The 19517-nt window shown below is 33.4% G+C and overlaps 1 protein-coding gene across 1 annotated transcript; it reads left to right on the top strand.

Moving 5' to 3' along the window:
• The first annotated feature begins 1336 nt into the window (after positions 1-1336).
• On the top strand, positions 1337-19472 carry LOC130442497 (FGGY carbohydrate kinase domain-containing protein). Its single transcript, XM_056776657.1, has 9 exons — positions 1337-1474; positions 1556-1716; positions 6117-6228; positions 9421-9661; positions 9745-10055; positions 13637-13841; positions 17290-17440; positions 18198-18272; positions 19082-19472. The coding sequence occupies exons 1-9, from the start codon at positions 1426-1428 to the stop codon at positions 19448-19450; spliced, it is 1674 nt and encodes a 557-aa protein (XP_056632635.1). The 5' UTR covers positions 1337-1425; the 3' UTR covers positions 19451-19472.
• Positions 19473-19517: the final 45 nt, after the last annotated feature.

Raw genomic sequence — 19517 nt, 5'->3', positions numbered from 1 at the left:
CATTACAATAACGGATGTGTGAGCTGGTGCATTGTCTTGATGAAACAACACTTTCTTCTTAGCCAAGCGCGGCCGTTGTTGCTTGATTTCTTCGCTCAAACGTTCGCACAGTTCGCACAATACCCGCAATTTCTTTTTTCAAGATAGTCAATGAAAATTATCCCACGCGCATCCCAAAAAACCGACGCCTTTGGAGCCGGTTATTCCTTTTCAGTCAATTATTTTGATTGACCTTTTGTTTCGGGTGTAGTGATGGATCCACGTTTTATCCATGATTATAACACGGTGCAAAAATTCTGCTTAAGCTTTGTAAAAAATTGCTCAATGGAAACATCTTCACGACACTGTTTTTGTTACATTGTGAGCAAACTCGGCACCCATCTGGCGCACAGCTTTCGCAAGACCAAATTTTCAGTTAATATGCGATGTACCGCACTTTTTAAAATACCTACTATGTCTGCTGGCTCGCGCACTTTCAGTCGACGATCATTCAGTACCATTTGTGGATTTTCTTCAACATTTCTGGAGTTGTCACCTTATTTGGTACAGCCTCGTTTAAACTCTGCTACCCAATATTTACCTGTTGATAACGAAGGAGCAGTCTTAACCAGAGTATAATCTAGTTCAGCTTTAGTATTGGTTGGGCTAAGGCTCAAATAAAATATAACGATGACCAGTTTTTTCTCTGTTTACAAATTCACTGAAAACGTTCACTATTGATGGCTGTCAAACAAGTACTAAACAATGTGACGTCTTCAAACTTAAAAGATATGCTGTATAGATTGTATTTTCTAATACAGTGGTATTTTTCAAACAACTACCGCCATCTCTAGGTCAGGCCAGGTTCTTCTACACTTCTACACAAAAGATCCATCAACATAATAATATGTTGGGTGTCGGGAACATAAATATGCTATACCCGACTTACAAGAAAAATTTAAAACAGGTATACAGTCAAACTGTTTCTTTATGTAGAGCACCATGCACTTCTTGACTTGATAGTGGCAGAAACAGTAAACAAATACGTAGATTTCTATTAATATATTTCCACTTCTTTGGTAGTTACATACAAACCAGATTTTCCATGTTGTATCTTGTATTATCTAGGAGTGACCGTCGCTCTAAAATGATCCAAATCTTTACAAATCAAAAAATTATGCCAAACATCAGAGTGTCACCAATTATGTTCAATTAAGGTATTATACAAAAACAGGTATAATAAATTTATGGAATGTAAAGAATGACATTCCTGTGATTAATAAATGAAATTTAATGTTGACATTAATATACCGTTTATATAATACGTCACTCATTACAAAATTTATCAAATCGTAATTTAAATTATGCCATAGACCTTGAACCGGTATCCAGTTGTGTCTTAGACCTGTTCACGGCAGCAAGTAACAGTAAATTATTTATTTAACAATGACATGTAATTGCGCCAATACAAAATCTGGTAAATCGTATTTCGTAGGTAAAATATTTTTTTTAATATGGATAAATAGAGAATATATTTGTGTATTATGATAATATGATTCATATGGTAATGTTGCAGGTGTAGATGTAGGTACCGGTAGTGTCAGAGCAGCTCTTGTAACAGAATTCGGAGAAATCGTCAAATCAGCTGACCAAACTACGAAAACTTGGAATTTTCAACCTGATTTTTATGAGCAATCCACGGAGGATATTTGGAATGCTGTTATCAGCTGCGTGAAGGTGAATATTTACAGGTGTATTTATATAAAATTATTGCTTGCTATCTGTTGTAATTAACATTCATTCGATGGTGTTTCATAACAACCATGAAAAATTTACTAATATTATAGTTACTATCAAGATATTTCAGATATAAATACACATAAAAATTCGTTTTGTAATACATTATCAATTAATAATAATAACTTTGAATCAGTATATCATTTATACGTATAACGTATATTTACTTTTTGAAAAGCAATATAAATATCAGAGCCGGTTCTTGACAGGGACAAGCGGCACGACTTCGATACTTTTTCTTCTCTATATAAAAATTTTCGTATTTATAGAAAACACTGTTTTATAAACGTTTCAATTCCCAATAAATAAAAAAAATCGCAGACATATTTCAGTATTTTAAGGAAATAACTGAGATATAAATTTAGTATGGACGAAATGGGAAGTGTCTAACGAGCGCTACAGAAGGGCTTCTAGGAATATAAGAACTGTTTCGAACGCAACTAGTTTTCCAGTAGATCCTGCGTGGTGCCAAGAATGATAATCGTAAAGTCGTGATGACATGGCTGGATTTATCGAGCTCTTTCCCTTGGCAGCCACATTCTTCCACCCACCGAGCACCACAACATCTGCCGGTGGCATAATCGCTATACAAGAAAATAAAAGACAAATCCATACGAAGGAGAGGTTCACTAAGCAAATAAATATTTAATACGGAGTGCGACAGGGCTGACCCCTAGCCCGGTTACCTTTAATATACCTCTGGAGGTTGTTCTGAGGTTAATAACAAAAACAGATATCTGCTTTCGGATAGGCGCCTCAGACATCAACTTGCTATCCAGCTTAGAAGAGGAAATGGGAATGCTCCTACAAATAACAAATAAAGCAGCAGAAGCAATCGATATTCAAGAAAAAGCGCTACGCTATACAGACAATTCCGACTCTAATCGGCATCATAAACTGCTCCATCCAAGCCTGTGAAAGCCGCTAAATTCCGTAGTACAGAACTGGTAAAGCCGAAACCCTGCGGATCGATATAGTGACATGAAGCTAGTCACCAAATCACCAAATTACCTAGTCATTCAAATGTACAGGGTATTCCGGGTTGCAAAAAATTCGACAGAGAGTAGATGATTTGAACATAAAGCTAAATTTTCGCATACGACCCTTCGTTTCTGAGTGGAAGTTGCGAAATTAGAACTTATATTTAAGTATGGTTAACAATCCGTAAATTTTATAGGGACAACCTGTACAATCAAAAGATATTAAAAATGATATAGTTACGGATTGTTAACCATTGAGTATGAGCCGCCCCTGTCCTTCAGATAAGTAGTGTAGTATTATTTATTCCGTCAAACAGACTAAGAGATAAATCCATTAAAAATTCATAATGTTCGAAAATGAAAAATATCCTTTAATTCAGAAACTAGGGGTCGTATGATTAAAATTTTTTTATGCCATAGAATTATTTTCACCTCTTCTACTCACTCCCGAAGTCCCGGAACACCCTGTGTATGATATATAACTTGATTACTGATTGTTACTTTTAGTATTTTTTCTTCGGAAACATCGGGTTAGAAATGCAAATGAATCGAGAAAGCCAAATTTTGCGTATTACGTGTGGGGAGGGTATAGAAAAGTTTAAGTACAAATTGTCGACCAAAATAATCTTTTTCATCATAACTCGGTCCTCCGTTGAGATACGAAAATTTTAATGCAGAATATAAAATTATTTAAGCAAGTAAATGTAGATCCGGAGATGCTAGCTTGCGCGGGAAAGCTATTCCTTATCGCTCTGTATGGGGGTCGTAAAGAGGATACAACGATGAACGCTTTGCAAAATCAATGACGACAAATAAGATGAATGATCTTTCACTACTTCTACCAACGGAAAGCGCAGTCTACCAACACGTTTTCCGGACATATCTACAGGTACAAAGGTTGCTCGGAATTTTCAGATCCTCAGGAATGGGGACAGACTAATGACGAGCTTGAACAGCCACAGCCGCACCCGCTCCTCCTGAACTATCAAAACTATCAAATTAGTTGCTCCGTTATTTGCCTGCACTGTAGTGGACAGACATGCAACAATGTCGCCAGAGTCGAGACTTTATTCAACGACGATCACGATGATGATGTTTATTATGAATTATCGACCGCAACAGCAGCATTTCCTGCGATTGAAGAATTTTCACGACTCGAAGAGTAAACCGAGGAAGAACTTCTACAACCAGGACCATCGAATCGACGAAAAATATGTAAAAAAAAGCCGTGAGCAGCAGAGTTCCATCACAAATCTTTCCATAAAATGAATTTCTTGGAAATGATATCAATTCTCAATCTTATTCCTTTATATGGAAAATTTGCTATTCCTCAATAACTTTTCATTTCACAAGTTAACTCTCTCGCTCTCTCGAATGAAAATTCATAATTTCAATAGACGCGGTGGTCTCGAACAACCGGGCACAGTCTTACTGACTTTGCAGCGCGCTAGAGGTGGTAATTTTTCTCGAAAATTAAAAATAAAAAACCGAATTTGTAGGTCTGAGCACGCTCTACAAGTTTCATTGTGGAAATTTCTCGTTATCTTTCACGAAAAAAAAAGAAAATAGCGAAAAGCAATTTTTTCCCCAAATTTATGGTTTTTTTTATCGACATCTCGATAACGATGATCGGTACGTGAAAAATGTCTGGGACGTTAATTGTAGATCGTACAAAGAGCAACAAAAAAGTATTGCATAAAAAATTTCGTATCTCAACAGGGAATCGAGTTATTATGAAAAGCTGAATTTAATCCTTTTTTCAAGATGGCTGAAAACCCACAAGGTTATTTTGGTCAACAATTTGAACTTAAGTTTTTTTGTCCCCCCGCCCTACGTAATATCCAAAATTTGGCTTTCTTGGTTCATTTGCATTTCCAAATGTATATAATGACTGGACTAGTTGTGTTTTATTATATTTTTCTATCGTTGTCCTATGTTTACATAGTCCGGTCAAATTAAACCAAAAAATAAGAGTGAAGCTACATAAATTCCTATCAAGCTGAAAATAAGTAAAATTGTTTAAAATACAATTGAAAATAAAATTTGAATGTTCTCCATCATTTCCGTGTATGGAAATTAAATTTTATTCAAGGTCAAAGGTCAAAAAATGAGTTTTTCCCGATTATCAGCAAAACGGTAAGTATTATCATAAAAATACTTCAGACAAAAATTGTAGACGATAAAATTATCTACAATCACCGTTTGTGAGATATAACGATTCCAAAAGATGTAAAAGTTATAATGTTTCAGATTTACTGTCGTATTCAATGGCTATAATGATTGCACGAGAAATACCAAAGCTGCAAACTTTAGCAACATCTTCGTCAATTGATAATTTATTTGATGAACTTATGACAGTTCCAACCAGTCTACAGAAATTTCTTACAAATACTCACAAGTCTCGGTTAATTTCAATGTTGTAAGAAAAGTTAACTGCTGAATATATATTGATGAAACCATTAAATACAACAACTTTTTGAATCATTATATGTCAGAAACGGTGGCTCGTAGGAAAAAAAGTATTGATACATTTTTTGTAGATAATTTCATGATCTACAATTTTTGTCTAAGATATTTTTATGATAAAACTCGCCGTTTAACTCTGAATAAAATGTTTTTTAATCAGATCAAAGCAGCTTATTGCGTGCTGCATCTATATGCAATATGTCTAGTGATAGTAGTAAAACGATTATATCTATCTGCCAGTTGTACCACCGTTTAAAGCCGCTTGACATGATGCAAGACAATGTGCAAGAATGATTGCACGCAATTTCTTGCAGGATCAATTCAATAAACGAATATTGCACGCCCTTCGACATGATGCAAGTCCTTTGCCATCGCGTCATGATTGCCAGTAATCAAATTTCCATAAGAAAGAGTAAGCAATTTCCTAACCTCATATTTTATTAAATATTTTGTGATCGGTTTAAAAATAAAAATAACAAACTAAAGTGCATCCCTCGTAATAATTATATCTGCTGCTGCCTTGCTTCTTTAGTCTCATGCACAGAAATAGTCCTGGAAGTAGATGAGAAACCATATATTCGAGAATGGATGAAGAAACATTGGAAAAACTTCTAAGGAAGATGAAACATAACTAAGAAATCTTGTACACAACTTGTATGCAATAAAAATGGCACCAACCGATAATGTTGCAAGTTCTAGATCTTGTATGAAACAATAGATAAACTTCATCTGCGTATGTTTTTTGATTAAGAAATATTGCGTCTTGCATTGCATTGCACGTTGTGTTGCATCATGTCAATCGGACTTTATACAGATCTAAGCAACATTTCTATTGATTCTATGCTATCGACATTTACACTAAATAAGCATTCTTTTTATATTTACCGTTTTTAGACTGTAATTAAAGATGTCAGCCCTGATACAATAAAAGGAATTGGATTCGATGCTACTTGTTCGTTGGCATGTTTTGATAAAAATGGTTCACCTTTGTCTGTCAGTCCTACTGGTAAGAATTACTACTCTTTAATTCTGACAATTAATATACCAAAAATTTGGACACTGGAATTTGAGTTTTATAAGAATTTTATCTCTTTCATGAATAGTATACGTTGTGTTTTATCCTCAGAAAAAGCACTTATACTTTTGGTATCGTTATAATATTTTTTTTCTCTTCCAACTATTATTACCAATTTCTGATATCATATGTACCAACCTTCACCTCCACGATCCCATTTTTGTCCTTGTTTTTAACTTTTTAGTGCATTTTCAATGGTTGCTTTATTATTATTTTCGCTTTTTAGTCGTGTAATTGTATTAGTAAAATTTTATGATCGAAATTTTAAATATTTCTTATGTTCTATTAATTGTTTACTTCTGAAATCAAATTGAAATTGCAGAAAGGTGCCCTATCAGTGAACCTTACCTTTTAGTGTGCGTTCCGAGATTCAATATGTATGTCCAAAATCTTTCAATTTTACACCAGTGTTCTAAATGTTTCCATCTTTGCTAACGCTTAATGCGCAACAAAATTAAAAGCCAAGAAATGTGATGAGCTCAGACTGATGAGCTTGATGAGCCAAGTGCTTAAGATCCTCCGTAAAATTATACAAGCCGACCTAAGCGATACCCAATTTGGATTTCGCAAAGGTCTAGGAACAAGGAAGGTCTAACCAGCTTATTAATATTCTTCCAGTCTATTTCATAGACTACGAGAAAGCCTTCGATCGAGTTAATCATACCGTCCTTCTGACATTACTAGGGAAAAAAGGGTTAGACAAACAAGACATCGAGTTTATTAGAAATCTTTATTGGAACCAAGAAGCGACGGTTAGATATGGACAAACGACATCAGAACCGGTGTGTATAGAAAAAGGGGTACGACAAGGTTGTTTTTTGTCGCCAATACTGTTCAATCTGTACTCTGAGCACATATTAACCAACCAATAAGCGATGACGAGGATGGAATAACAATTAACGGCAAGATCTTAAACAACATCCGTTATGCAGACGATACGGTTATAATTGCAGACAATCCAGAAGCCCTTCAATGCCTAAAAGTTAGAGAAGTCTGAGATCAACTAAGCATGAAAATACTTCCAAACCCACAACTGAACATAAATATCTATGACACCGCAATAGAGAAAGTTGAGAAATTTAAATATCTTGGCAGCTGCATAACGACAAATGTAGACCCTGATGTCGAAGTAAAATCACGTATAGAACAAGCTAGAGCCATATTCCTAAAAGATACCGTTTTGTAAAGGCGTACATGCACTCAGTTCTTTTTTAAGGAGCAGAATCAGACATTAAAAGTGGATACCATGAACAGACTCGAGGCTTTTGAAATATGGACCTTCCGTAGACTACTAGAAATATCATGTATTAATATACAACACCCGGTATATTAATACATTTTTGAAATCAACGTAAAATGTTAGTATACTTTTGTCTAAAAACTTTTTTCGAAAAATGCGTACTTTTCGAGTTATTAATTTATTTGTAAAAAATTTGACCATTGCAGACCCTTATAAATTATTTTTCTTACGAAACTACCCTTAAAGATATGAGCATGGTTTCTATTTGGTTGCTTTTAGCAAGGTCAGACGTATTTGAATCTATGTTGAAAAATTTTCTATATTATACAGAGTGGTTAGAAAAACTGTTCAAAGTTTAACTTCATAAATATCAAATTTCTTTATTTTTTTCTATTTTAATGCATTCAGGGGTAAAAAATAAGGCAAATTCATATTTACTTTCCTATACCTAAACCTTATCGTCTTATCCAGATATTAAATTTTTAGAGATACAGGTGTGGTCTAAATTTTATTTTGACCCGTTGATGCAAGCACTAAAAAATAAAAAAGTATTTTTCATTATCCTGTCAAGGTCTGTAAAAAAAGATCATTATTGTGTTTTTTAACAAGTTTTAATTTTTATGTATACTTTTAGTCGGCTTTGTAATAAAAGACACTTACTTAACAGTCATTAGTCAATTATTGATACTTTCGAAAATCCTTAAAATGGCTCGTTCTCAATTCAATAACGAAGATAATGTAAATTTGCTTTTAATACATGATGAATGTGACAAAGTTGTTACAAGAACATTTAGTTTATTTGCTGCATGATATCCAGATGGACCACGACCAAACTCTCATACTGTTAAAAGAATCCTCAACAATTTGAAGCTATACGGTTCATTTGAAGCAAAAGTTAACGGGTCAATATAAAATTTAGACCACACCTGCATCTCTAAAAACTTACAAAAAATATTTAATACCTGGATAACGGTGAGGTTTAGGTAAAGGAAAGTATGAATGAATTTGGCTTATTTTTTACCCCTGAATGCATTAAAATAGAAAAAACCGGGTGGTTCTATTAAAAAAATAAAGAAATTCGTTATTTATGAAGTTAAACTTTGAACAATTTTTATAACCATCCTGTATAATATAGAAAATTTTTCAACATAGATTCAAATATATCTGATCTTGCTAAAAGCTACTGAACAAAAACCTTTTTCATATCTTTGAGGGTATATACGTAAAAAAATAATTTATAAGGGTCTGCAACGGTCAAATTTTTTACAAGAAAATTAATAACTCAAAAAGTATGCATTTTTCGTAAAAAGTTTTTAGACAAAAGTACTAAAATTTTACGGAGATTTCTAAAATGTATTAATACACAGGGTGTTCCATTTAAAATATCAAAGTTACAGTCGACTTCCGGTAGAACCGGAAGTCGGCCATCTTTGAAAATATTTTAGTTAAAAAGATCTTATCCGGAAACCCAAACGTAGAAATTTTCATGATTTTACTATGAGTATTTTGCCATATACAGATAGTTTCAACTCGTCGTGGGATAGATAGTATAATTGTTACTAGTGTCATATATTGGTAAAACAAATTTATCCCTGAGGAAAATTAATTAATTACTACTAATTGGTCAATTAATTCGTATAATTTCAATGTATTGTCATCGGGAGTAGATGAGCATGGAAAAGTTTATTGGTTAACAGGAATTTAGTTGAATATTGATTAAAAACAATTTATACCATATAAATAGTGTAAGTTGAATAGTGCCGTAAATAATTCTAGTTGACTAGTTTCAATAACTTTTTATCTTATTTGTCAATTTACACTATTGATATTTAGCCTCATTTTGCAATCAAAATAATTTTTTTTAACGAAAATACTGTTTTCAGGTAATAACGAACAAAATATAATTTTGTGGCTAGACCATAGAGCTGTCAAAGAAGCTGAAGAAATTAACAATTTAAATCATCCCGTTCTTCAATATGTCGGTGGAAAAATATCACCGGAAATGGAAACGCCTAAATTACTTTGGTTAAAAAGAAATCTACAAAAAGAATGTTGGGATAAGGCTGGTTATTTTTTTGATTTACCCGATTTTTTAACATGGAGAGCTACAGGAGTGGATTCTAGGTAATAACATTCACTACATTTATATATTTTTATCAACCAAGAATTAAAAATTTATATTAGAATAAATTTGATCCATTTTTTAGATCATCTTGTTCTTTGGTATGTAAATGGACCTACGAGATGTCTATAGACGGTACCGAAAATTGGAATCTTTCGTATTTTAAACAAATCGGTTTGGAAGATTTAGCTGAAAACAATTGGCAAAAAATTGGTAGCGTTGTTCTTCCTCCAGGGTCAGCAGTAGGAAAAGGAATATCCCAAAAAACGGCTGAAGAGCTTGGTCTCTTAGCTGGAACTCCTGTTGGTGCATCTATGATTGATGCACATGCTGGTGGTCTTGGTTTGATAGGCTGCAGAGTTACAGGAGTTGATCCTGCTTTTCATACCAGAGTTGGTAAGTATAACGTTCTAAACAGAGATACAGGAACGGAATAAATGAAATCAAGAGAGGGAGTGAAGAATGGAATATTTGCAAATTTGAAAATTAAAATTTTTAAGCCTATCCATTGATTTAATATAATCATATATAAACCAAGTATAGAAAAGATCGTCCTGGAAACAGTTCACACTAAGTCGATTGGAACACAAAACAGAATCGTTCGTAAAACGGTAATCACCCGGTTGGAACCCGTAATTTCTATTGCGCAGTATCGTCACCGTTCCGAGGACGGTTTTTAGTAAACTAGTAATAATTTTTCTGTATATTCTTAATATTGTCTACTAATCAGATCTTCGTTTCTTCAATAATGCTGCGTGATTTGAAGCTCGTTTAGTCTTGTTTTAGCTTGTTGAACCGATATAAGAGGCGGCAGATCGTTTTCATTTACTGCTATAAGAAAAATGTCATTCTCAAAAAGCGATCGTTTATTTTGAATCCTGCAACAACCTTGCATTGAATTTTTCTGAATTCAGTTATCGGAAGGATCATTATTAAAAATAGCTTCAATCGATTTTTGAGTAACCAAAAACGCATTGTTTTTCTTGTCCCCGCAATCGAGCGGGTGAAATATATCTTGTTTAAATAGTCACAAAACAAATTGGGACACTTGTCATTTCTTTGACTTAGAATGTTGCCGCCTACCATTATTTCATGCGCTCAGCGACGTACCCTCACTCTTCTAGCAAGCACATTCTTGGAAACAAAATCATCAGGTGCCAGAAAGAGATTATAGGATGGATGATTGAAAACCTGTTATTTGAATAAACTAATAGGTGAGGTCGGGCATTGTTGCAAAATGTCGTCAAATGTATGATATACCTCACCTTACAATAGGCGAAATTTTCAATTGCAGCTCACATTTTAACTTTGAATTTCGATTAAAAAGCGAGCTCTGTGGAAATGTTCCCGTTGGAGTAGTTGAATATCGACTTTATGAATAGTAGTTGCGATAAGGATCTCATATATCGATGAAATGATAACCAGAATAGTCTACATACAAAATAATACAATATGTATTTTTTTTCGGTCTCCTGCTACCTAATTTATTAAAGCAAAGCTTGTTGAGAGATTAAAAAAAGACTAAATTCGTTTCCAAAGGAAGAATTTTCAAATTTCATCTCATAGTTTTGAGCCCTCATACAACGAAAATAAGTAAAAAACGGCGGAATGTAGGTCATGTGCAATTAAGTCTAAAAAACAGTCCTTTGTTGCTCCATTCCAGTTTTACCTGTCAGTGCACATAAAAGCTGTATCTCTACCAATTAACTAGGTAATATTTACATGACCTTAATTTCTGACAATGTATCTACGTTATTGAAGAACCCACTTTCCTGGAAACACAGAGACGAGTTGTGTTGTATAAGTGTTTAGTAGATTCTATGTTTACTCTTCCTCAGAGTCGGTTTTAAAAATATATTTTTCTACGACCGTGCGTTTTAACCCACTTTCCCGCACGCATTTTAGCTTTGAAAGTGTCACTTTCCCGCACTAGTGCGGAAAATTAAAATTATGCAAATTTTGACCTCATTAGATAGTTTTCTACTTCGGAGGTTATAACTATTGTTGCACAGGTAAATAAATATTTACGAAATAGTCCATTAAATAAAATTTGAACCTTTTTTAGCTTTTTGTAGCATTTTTAATTTTTTGAAAATATAAAATAATGAAGATATTTTTTATATAACCATGTACATTTTTCAAAGGAGTGTCACAAAACAACTATCAAACCACCAAGGTTTGATATCAATTGCTATGACAACCCAGGCGTGTAATTGTTATTAAAACGCCAAAGTTGTTCAAAACGTCTTGGAAGTGACCGAATAAGTACAATCTTCTTCTAAATTAAACCACATTAAACCGAATCCGATACAATAATATTAATTCATCATCATCCGATGAAGAACTTCCCGAAGTCATTTTGAAGGCTGCAAATGAAGCTAATTCCGAGCTGTTACCTGCCAAATTCAGACTAAGGTATGAGAAGCAATACAACCATTTTGTTACATGGTGTAAGGAGAAAAGGGCCAAAACTTATAAGGAAGAGGTATTTCTGGCGTATTTTTCAAACCTAGGTAAGGTTTTGAAATTTAATACATTATGGTCCCGCTATTCGATGGTAAAAAGTTTAGTAAAAATAAAACAAAATTTGGATATAGGAAACTTCCATAAGCTAACGTCGTTTCTTGAACAAAAAAATATTGGTGTTCGAGCACAGAAAGCGCAAGTTTTTACCAAAGAAGATATATCCAGGGTTATGCTACCTCCCGATGAGGTATACATGATGATTAAAGTGAGTACCATTTTTGCACTGGCTGGCGCTCTCCGCAGACATGAGCTTGTGAATATCTCTGTCGACGATATTCAAGATAAAGGCAACCTAATTGTTGTGAAAATCCAAAAATCATTCGTCAAGATCATTTGTTTTATCTAAAGAAATAAATGATGGAACCTATTTGACGCTGTACAGAAAGTACGCAGATTTACGACCACCTACCACTAGCACCACGACACCGCCGATTTTTTATTCATTATAAGAATAGGAAATGCTCAGTTCAATACGTTGGTAAGATGCCAGCAGAGATTGCTGCATATTTACGTCTACCTAATCCGGAACGTTATACAGGACACAGTTTCAGACGTTTTTCGGCAACGTTCCTAGCAGGCTCCGGCGAAGAAATAACCAACCTAAAGCGCCTTGGTGGCTGGAAGTCTACTACAGTCGCTGAGGGCTATTTGGAGGACTCCAAGAATCAGAAGAAAAAAATATCAAATATAATTCTCTGTACTACAAATGACTTAAAACCGTTACCGTCTTCGTCATCTTTATGCGACCTGCAACCGATGCCATCCTCATCGACGTCATCTACCTTCCAGTTGAAACCAAATAACTCCACTGGACCGGCAATTCTTACTAGTCTACAGAATGCAACAAATTGTGTTTTCAATATTAATATTTATAATAATTACTGGTTTTTGGTTAAAGTTTTGCATATTATTATGTTTGTTGGAATAAAATAATTTTTGAAAAATGGCTTGGTATACAAACATACAATCATGTTAATGGTGTCATTCAAAAAAGTTGAGTGTTACCCCCAGAAGGAATAATTTGTTTAACTAAATTTTTTGATAATTTACTTTGTGAGAAATTTTATCAAAACAAAAAATTATGTTTGGCGACACTTCAGTAAACGTATAGGCATCGATGAGAGGAAGCGGTCGATATCTGTGACACTCGTTCCCAACAACTTCGTGCATAAATTGCGGGGTGTGTGTGTCTGTGGGGTGTTGTATAAAATGAACAGTCCGCTTTCCATCATATTTCACACTTGTTCGATTGGATTTTTATCTGGTTTCTTGAGTAGCCACGACAAAATATTGATGCTTGAGATAACTACCACTAATTTTTTTTTAATCGGATTTCTCTAATTTCTGTTTAATGAATAATCATCATTTTAGTAAATGTTTTTGCTTTTACTAATTTTAAGATAGATTTCAATTTTTATTCTTCACTGTTTTGCACATTTTCGTTTTTCTAGGACTTATTTGTGGAACATCTACGTGCCATATGGCGGTTTCAAAGGAAGCAACTTTCACTCCAGGAATTTGGGGTCCTTATAAAAATGCTATGATACCAGGTATGTGGTTGAACGAGGGAGGTCAAAGTGCAACTGGAAAACTGATAGATCATATTATAGACACTCATCCTGCAACAGAAAAAATTAAAGAAAAAATTGGCGATATGTAAGTTGAACAGATAAAAATGCTCGGTTGCAACAGACGATCGTGATAAAATTTCGTAAACTACTTCTTTTATGAGTATTCTGGAAGAATAATTATCAAACATAAATGTATGCTATCGAAATAGTACGAGGTTTGCCAAAAAAGTTTCCAATCCCAACATGAAAATGTCAGCACTGATATTAGCGAATACGTTGAAGGTTTCCCGCTAAAATTTCATCATTCGTGGATTAAAAAAATGCGACCGAATTGAGGATATAAGCAAACAGAATAAAACCAACCTCATTCCTCAAATCATAGAGTATATTTTTCAATGCTGCCACATATTAGACGTCGTTTGGTAAGAGCCGCATTGCGTGTTTTATGTTTCATTTTACCATTCGTTACAAAACATATAAAATGCTGGAAGACATTTGACGTAAAAAAACATAGGGCGAGATGAGTTCGAACAGATATAATCAATGAAGTGACATTCAGGAGCTGCTTGAATCGTAAGATGAAGATTTGACTGAAACCGACTTGGAGGAAATGTTAAATTCACAGTCCATTGAAGAAAAGGCTTCAACAAGGAAGTGACATTTAATTTGTAAAATATTGGTGAAGGTTTAAGAATGACAACTGAGCTTTGTGTTTTCTTTATGGAAATTGATCCGTCTATGGAACGAAATCTTATTTTTAAGAGGCAAATTGTTAATGCCACTGATGAATATCAGTCTGCATTGAAGGAGCTTTCAAAAACTACCAAGCAAGAAAAATTACAAAATTCTTTGAACCATTGCCTAAGTCTGAAGATAATATGTAATTTCTCATTAAGGTCTAAACTTCAATTTTTTTTGTATTATTTGTTTATTATTTTATCACCTAGGAACTTATCCCCTATAACCCCATGAAATTACCATTCCATATTAAAGGTTTCTGTATTCTACGGAACATGATGAAGAATAATAATAATGAAGAGCTTTTAATGTATCGAACTGTCATTAAATATTTGTTTTTCAAATGCAATACGCCCATGCAAATGAAAGAAGTTCTAGACACTATACACCATCATTTACAACCATAAAATTTTAACTGCGACAACCGGCGATATAATCGGGAAAGTTCACTAAATGGTACTGGACGACCGTTGGAAAAACAAAAAGCGTATTAGAATGAACATTTTTCGAGTCCTATTGACGTGGTTTAAGCAAAATGTGTTTTTTTTCAACTATTCATAACTCTAGATGAAACCAGGAGGGAAAAGTGATAGCGACCGTTTTCTGAGATAATCATCGACTATCTTCAAAAACAATAACAGCTTGATAATGTAAAGCGAGAAATTGCAAAAAAATGACCGTATTAAAGAAAATGGAAGAATTTTTCCATCAGGATAACGCAGTTTCCCACATTTCGATAATCGCTGTGACTGATATTCGAATTTGTTCACCTTCACCGTATTCACCAGGTTTAGCCCCTAGCGAGTTTTGCCAGTTTTCTAATCTCAAAGAAAGACTATTATTTGAAAGGGTTAAAAAGTTTAAAGCATCGATGATCTAAGAGTATAGACTTTAAAAAAGAAGTTCGTAAGGTAAAAATGATTATGAACAATATTTTATTTCTTTGTTAGGTCGGAATTTTTTTAGACAACCCTCATATATGTCCAAACAAACTAACGTTGTACGCCTGTTTTCAATACGGATGAAGTGAAATAACTATTATTAATGTTTTAAAGCTGAAAAGTTTGAATTTGGGCATTTACTCATCCAAATGGAAAAATTATTAAAGTATTGGATCGCCCATACATAGAAGAAGGCTGTATACACTTATTCAAAATAGATTAAAATCTGCTACTACTAACATTTGGTATGGTATTGCAAGAAGAAGAATTATTTATCAAAATACTCAATTTAGCAGTTGACAAATGATAAAGTGTCACTGAAGTCTGACACATAGCAGTTGAGTGACAGTCATTTACTCTAACTTTACCGGAAATGGATTATGAAATTCCTGCTTTATACTTAGGAATCGACAAATAAAAGTTGAGTTTACCAATGACGTAAATATTTCAATCAAATTATTATGTCATATTTTGCTTGAACGGTTACATACGAAAAACTATTTGCAAGGTGTCTGCCGCAATTGCTTGATTTCGATCAAAATATCCATTACATTTAAAATTCAAACAAATGTTTGGATATTTCAAGGTAATTCGTCGATATTTCACAGCAGAGGAAACTTGGGAATATTAATAAGCGTATTTTGCTGAAAGGATTATTTTTTATTTGGTTTGAGATAATTTGTCGCTAGACTAACTGTATAGAGTTGAAAATGAAATATTTTTTAACAGTAAAGTATCTTTTACATTGGTCACTTTAGTGTATCGTTCTCTCTCTCCTCCGGGCGCTTCAGTTAGTTTTGCGCATCTTTTGCGCGCATGAAGCATGCGCAATATAGATAAAGTGTCCCGAACGAGAGAGAAAATGGATATTTTCGGCACCGTGACGTAGAGACGTTGTTCCCATTAGAACGACGCTCATGAATTTCAAGAAGTTTTGTGTCAAGTGTCAAATTTGAAAACATGTCACAAATTATTTGTTTTTTTGTTGCCGCGTCCGAGATACGAAAGAGATTAACTGATTATAAAATACGAATACTATGGAAGCACTTATTTGAAACGGTATTTTATTACTATATATTTTACAGTCTTCTTCATTAAGTAATAATGCATATTTCCAATGTGTCTCTAAATCCAATAATATAAGAAAATTTTGTAAACATACACATAACGTCAATCCTACAGTTTGTGTTTGAAGCACAATTTGGAAGCTCATGGAGACCAAACCTTTATCTTGTGCTTGAAGGGAAAACGTAACTGTGTTCGACGCACAGATCTCTAAAAACGACAATTTGGAACATGGGTTTGAAGCACCCATGTGCTCGATTGGGTGCTCAAATTGTGTAATTGGAAAGCGACCATAATTGAATAAGGTATACATAAAAAAACCGGAAAACATCATAGGCAATCACGTTACGGTGTCTATAAGACCACTGTAGGAACTGTCATCATCTGACAGATGTCAGTAGGTGCCACTAAATACCTAAAAAACTTTTCATATAAATTCGCTATAACTAGAACCGAAATGCAGGTTGTCAATTCGATTACTGGAGTAAAAGTTTGGAAATAGAAAAATATATTCTTCTAAAATGAAGCGGATCGATAAATCAATACATTAAAATTGTTATAGGGCGTTAAAAAGCTGCTAAAATACTGATAAAATCTCATATTTCATCACAAGAATAGCTTGTTCTTCAGATTTGCTCGTGAGATTATTTGTTTTTGATGACTAGCAATTAATGAAGTAATGAATTTTCTGATTGTAACCTTAAAAACTAATGGAATTAACTCATTGTTGCAATAATAAATACTGAACAAAATAGTAGATTGAATAAATGATATTTAATTTTTCTTTAGGCATATCCAACAATATTTGAGTAATATTTTAGAAGAAATGTCAGGAAAACGAAACCTTAAGTCAGTAGCTCTTCTTACTAAAGATTTACACGTTTGGCCAGATTTTCATGGAAATAGATCTCCAATTGCGGATCCATCTTTAAAAGGAATTGTAAGTTCATTACTCTATCCAAAAAAAAACGATGAGAAGATTACTAAAATTTAATTTTATGTTTTTGAATTTGAAAACTTCAATTCATTATTTTCTATGCTCATACTGGTGTCTTAACACTTTTCGTTAAGGTAGAAAAATAGAGTTGTGCCCACAGACCTAACACAAGAGATCAAATTGTTTAAATTTCTAAAGTAAGCCACCATTGACTCAATATTAATGATTATTGGTATTGTTTGGAAATAAAGTCGATAGAAATAGGCATTGTTTTACGTTTTTAGTATCTAGTATGTTAATATTGTTGGACAAAACCCATTAGTTTTATTTGTCATTTACATTACAGTCAAACAATGAGCGTCACCCCTACTAGCAAGCGATAACCACTTTTTCTGTGTGGGTTAGGTAGAATATTCAAAAAAATCAAATAAAACTTTTGATAAATTATAGAAGTAAAAGAAAAGTTTTTCACAATATTATTAGAGTACCATAGATTTAATCTGAGGAGGTGTATAGAAAAATTATTTTTTCTGGATAAATCGTCTTGAGTTTTAGGTATTTTTTGATAAAAAATTCATTTCAAGATTTGGAAAAATTATTATTTACATTTAAAACGACAATACAAACACACACACACACGCGCTGACAGTTATCACTATTAGAGTCATTGAAAATATCTATAGATATTGCTGGTGTTGATTGAATATCCATAGTTTTTTTGGAAATTTAATTGTTTAATTCGTAACTCATAATGTTTTAGATATGTGGACTTACACTTGCAGCCGATGAAGAAAATTTAGCATTACTTTATTTGGCTACTGTACAAGCATTGTCAGTAAGTATACGTTAAGCATGAAAATATTTTCAATTACCATAAGTCAACAATAAAACAACTATTCTTCTAATTCATGTTTTTTTTAAATCGTAATGTGTCAAATTGAAAGTTCAGCTATTTTCTAAGAGCAGAGAAAAGCATAACAAGTACAATATAGCCCGAAATAAATAGTACTGAACTTGTAATTATTATTATTATTATAAACCTAACCTAACCCTTTTTAACATCATGGAATATCTCAGAAGCAGACCAATAAAAGAAGGTGAAGCGGTTTTTGAAGCGGGACGTATAGTATTATGTGGCCTAGAAGGAACAAATCAAAAACCATTAAAATTTTGTATCTACAGATGTCAGGTATAACTTCCCAGCCTCATTAAATAACAATTAATCTGAATGATGTATTTAAAGATTGGAATGCATTTGTTCGCGGAGGAAGAGTTTTGAATATCTACACGAAACTACCAAAAAAGTACACTAGAGTTTTATTGGCCACTAGAATAGGATTTTAACAATTAGTACATTTGTAACAATACAACTTTTACCACGTTTTTATTTTTTTCGAAGTGTTTTTATCTTAGAAAAGCACGTTAAACAGGTATATTATTTTACTATTTGGACTAAAATTCAATATAACACTTACTATTGTTTATAAAATGAAAAAAAAATAGTTCGTTTTCTTGATTATTGCTCACCTCTATTGAAGTTTGATAGAGGAAATTAACAGACTCACTTAGAAAGACCCATGTTTCAGTACTCTTTAGTTCGAGTTATGCTGTATTTAAATTGTCACACTAAACTCTCTTTTTTAGTATGGAACACGTCATATTATTGATACACTCAAACAATCGGGTTATAATGAAATTAAATCGACACTCATATGTGGAGGCCTCAGCAAAAATCCAATTTTTACACAAAGCCAAGCTGACGTTTGTAACCTTCCCACTGTATGTCCTAATGAAATAGAATCAGTACTCCTTGGTGCCGCTATCTTAGGAGCTTGTGCTGCAGGTCATTTTAAAGATATGACATCTGCTATACAAAGTATGGGAGGAGAAGGACAAGTTGTCGAACCAAATAAGGACGTTATAGATTTTCACAATAAAAAGTATGAAGTGTTTTTAAAAATGTATGATGATCAAATTAATTACAGAGATATTATGAAATCCGCTCAATTCTGAATAAATTATATCACATAATTGTGTATTATAGTTATTACATTCATCCAGAAATGACTTGAAATGTGGA

Source organism: Diorhabda sublineata, chromosome 4, assembly GCF_026230105.1.
Source record: "Diorhabda sublineata isolate icDioSubl1.1 chromosome 4, icDioSubl1.1, whole genome shotgun sequence".
In the NCBI taxonomy this organism is placed as follows: Eukaryota; Metazoa; Arthropoda; class Insecta; order Coleoptera; family Chrysomelidae; genus Diorhabda; species Diorhabda sublineata.
The sequence above is the reverse complement of the archived record's forward strand: the minus strand, read 5'-3'. Positions and strand labels throughout refer to the sequence as shown.